Source organism: Mandrillus leucophaeus, unplaced genomic scaffold (genome assembly GCF_000951045.1).
Source record: "Mandrillus leucophaeus isolate KB7577 unplaced genomic scaffold, Mleu.le_1.0 Scaffold219, whole genome shotgun sequence".
NCBI classification, from domain to species: Eukaryota; Metazoa; Chordata; class Mammalia; order Primates; family Cercopithecidae; genus Mandrillus; species Mandrillus leucophaeus.
The window spans coordinates 597,815-601,551 of record NW_012102243.1 but is presented as its reverse complement, the minus strand read 5'-3'; the positions used below and the strand labels follow the sequence as shown (position 1 = coordinate 601,551).

General features: G+C 57.0%; 1 protein-coding gene across 1 annotated transcript in view; it reads right to left on the bottom strand.

The window, feature by feature from the left end:
• Positions 1-3,737, bottom strand: part of CFAP46 (cilia and flagella associated protein 46) — a 157,857-nt gene that overhangs the window by 75,140 nt on the left and 78,980 nt on the right. Inside the window, 1 exon segment of the mRNA XM_011980848.1 lies at positions 3,349-3,532. Within this exon segment, the coding sequence (XP_011836238.1) occupies positions 3,349-3,532 (184 nt within the window).

Here is a 3,737-nt window from a genome sequence, read left to right as displayed (position 1 = left end):
TGTGTGGGATGTGGGGTGTGACTGGTGTGTGTGGGATGTGGGGTGTGAGTGGTATGTGTGGGATATGGGTGTGAGTGGTGTGTGTGGGATGTGGGGTGTGAGTGGGGTGTGTGTAGGATGTGGGGTGTGAGTGGTGTGCGTGGGATGTGGGTGTGACTGGTGTGTGTGGGATGTGGAGTGTGAGTGGTGTGTGTGGGATGTGGGGTGTGACTGGTGTGTGTGGGATGTGGGTGTGACTGGTGTGTGTGGGATATGGGTGTGAGTGGTGTGTGTGTGGGATGTGGGGTGTGAGTGGTGTGTGTGTGGGATGTGGGGTATGTGTGGAATGTGGGATGTGGAGTGTGTGTGGGATGTGGGGTGTGTGTGGGATTTGGGGTGTGAGTGGGATGTGGGGTGTGTTGGGGTGTGTGTGTGTGGGGGATGTGGGGTGTGTGTGGGATGTGGGGTGTGTTGGGGTGTGTGTGTGTGTGGGATGTGGGGTGTGTGTTGAATGTGGGATGTGGGGTGTGTGTGGGATGTGGGGTGTGAGTTGTGTTTGGGGGTATTGGGAGTGAATGGTGTACATGAGAAGTGTGTGAAGTTACAGGTGTGAAGTTGCGGCCTGTGGGGTGTCTCTGGGTTGCAGCTGTGGGCTGTTATGTCGCGTGTGTCTGTGGGTCTAGGTGCAAGGCGTGGGTTTGTTGTGGGTGTTGGGTGTGAGTCCAGCCACTGGAGGATGGAGCTGCAACATCCCAAGGGGAAAGGCAAGAGGAAGAACGGTGGGAAAAGCAGGCGTTTGGTTTTGGGTGAGACGCTGGCCCCAGGGCGGGGCCAGGCAGGCAGCAGGATTCACAGGTCTAGGGGCAGGGTCTGGGCTAGAGAATTGCTTGTGGGGAAAATGGGCGGCAGCCATGTTTAGTTCAGGACGTGGGGTGAGATCAGATGGCCAAGGTCCTGCCCTTAGCCCAGGGCCTCCTCTGTCATGAAGAGGTGGGAAGGGGAGAAGGATGGGGAACTGGTGAGGTGGTGGGGCCTGGGAGCCACGTGAAGGATGCCATGGATGGGGAAGGAAGGGAGCAGCTGTGGAGGCTGGCGGTGGCTCCCACAAAAGCTACGGACATTGGGGAGGGCCTTGGCCCTGATGGGGAGGTTCAAGGGAGAGCAGGTCATCTTCTCAACAGAAGTGTGGGGCCACCGGCGTCCACAGGCTGAGGAGTGCCGGGGACCCTGCCTCACACCGTATAACTCATAAATGTAACAGCTACAACTATAAAACTCAGAGGAAAACGGGAACAAATCTTCAAGACCTTGGGTTATGCAACAGTTTTGCAGATACAACGCCAGAAACACAAGCAACAAAACAAGAAACAGACAACTAGAATTTCATCACAATTTAAAACATGTTTGTGCCACAAATCATGCCATCCAGGAAGTGAAGAAGTGGTTGAAAAAGCAGCTCACAGAATGAGAAAGGGTTTGCAGATGATGCTCCTGCTAAAGAACCTGCATCCACAATACACCATGAGCTCCTATAAGGCAACGAAAACCAAACTACCAGATTAAAAACAGGCAAAGGACTGCAATGAACACTTCTCCAACCACCTACAAATGGCCCATGAGCACGTGGGAATATGCACCCCATCATGAGTGGCTGGGAAAATGCAGGCAAACCAAACACGAGGAGACACCCCCTTCACACCCACCGGCACAGCCAGAACCGTCGGACGACATCGAGAGCTGGTGAGCGTGTGGAGAAACCGCAGCTCACAGCCGGCAGGTGGGAAAGCAACCCTGTGAGGCCGCTGTGGGAGACGATCTGGCACTTCATCTCATGGCCCCACACAGGGCCACCGTGTGCCCAGCAACTCCAGGGCTGGGCTGTGCCCCCAGGGGACGAGGAGGGGCCACGCCAGAACTCGGGAGCAAATGCTGACCGCACCTTTCGTCACAGCAGGCAGATAATGGGAAACAACAAACAGCCGGGCGTGGACTGTGAGACACGGAACGGAATATGACTCAGCCCTAAATGGGAATGATGGGGATGGCCCTGGGCGATGTCATGCTGAATGAAGGACCACGTAATGCTTGGCTCTGTTTACAGAAAATGTCCAGGTCCGCAGCTTGCTGGGGCCGATGGAGGTAGGGAAGGAGGGGGAGTGAGTGCTGATGGATGCAGGGTAGGGAAGGAGGGGGAGTGAGTGCTGATGGATGCAGGGTTTCTGGGAGGTGATGAAACCTTCTAAAATTGTGTGTGGGTGCTGATTATATAACTCTGAGAATTCACTAAAAACATCACATTGTACCTTTAACAAAAACAGACAAGTGGAGGAAGGACTCGGGTAAGTGAAGACAGAAAACACTTTCAAGGGCTTCTGCCCCGACGCCCAGCCCGACTCAGCTGGGTCCTACCTTCCCCAGTCGCCCCGCAGCCTCCCCTCCTCAGGCCCTACCTGCTTTCCCTGGAGGAGGCCAGGTCCTCGCCTGATCCCCACCAACCCCAGCAGGGCAACTGCCGAGGAACGACACGGCCTCTGGCTCCCCGGAGAGAGGCGCAGTGGCTCCCTGTGGCTCCCCCATGGTGGTACCCGGGCATCTGCCTTGACTGCCCAGAGCCCTGAGCTGGCACTCACACAGCACCATCAGAGACCCCCCAGCCATCCTCAGTTCCCAACACTAAGGGCTGCCTGGACACCAGAGCAATCCAAAGACCTCAGGGGAGGATTGCTCTGAGCCGGAGAAACAGCCTGTGTAACAGAAAAGCCTTTTAAGATCTTCACTAATGTTGAAAGGTTCATGCCTTTCACACCAGGGGCCTGGGATGCCTTTTCATCCCCGAGATGAAGTTCTCGGGTACGCACCACATGGCCCTTGCTTCTGACAAGCAGAGGCATCAAATCAACGCCAAAGCGCCCACCTCCTCCCGAGCCCACCCCAAGTGCATCGAGGGGAACACCCGTCTCGCCTTCCTGGGGGTGGGGAAGAGACGCCAACGTCCCCAGAACGCCCACATCCCAGGGCCCTGCAGAGCCCTGCACCCCCCTGCAGCCACCCGCCCATCTGGGCCCCTGGGCCTCCAGGGCGCTTCTACTTGGGGCATCACCCTCTGGCCCCCTCACCCTGCTCAGGGACAAGGACCTGACCACGACCCCTCCATGCTGGAAAGGGACCACTGAAACCAGCTCCAGCCATCATCCCTGACTGGTCGGCCAGAGGAGTGCCCGGGGCCGCACGGCGCATTCTCTGCACCATCAGCCGTGGCTGCTCTACGTGCCGCCCACGCCAGGTCCCGGCTGAGCTTCTGTCCACACGGTTCTCCCTTTTGCTAAACGACACATTTTACCACGTGCACCCACGCTCAGGGCTTCGCACCTGCAAGGCCTGGATGGCGCTGTTGTAGCAGGCCAGCTCTCCAGACACGCTCGGCGAGTTCAGGGCCAGGCGGTGCCACATGCGCGCCAAGTAGTCCTCACTCTCGGCCTTGAATTTCTGTATTTCCATCGAGAAATTCTGCCCGAGCTTGGCCTTCACGATGACCATGTGCTTGAAGATCAAGCTAAAGAAAGGGAAGGTGAGAAACCAACATCGGGATCGGGTGGCAGAATTTTCAACGTGTGTGATGCGGCCCGGACTTATTCCTCCACTTCCTGCTTAAAAAGACAAAGCAAAGCAGAGTCCAGGGGAGTGGGGGTCTCGGGGCTGCGTGGGGTTTTCAGTCCCCGCTCTCCCTGTGTTGAATTCTCCTGGGGAAGTCAAGTCTT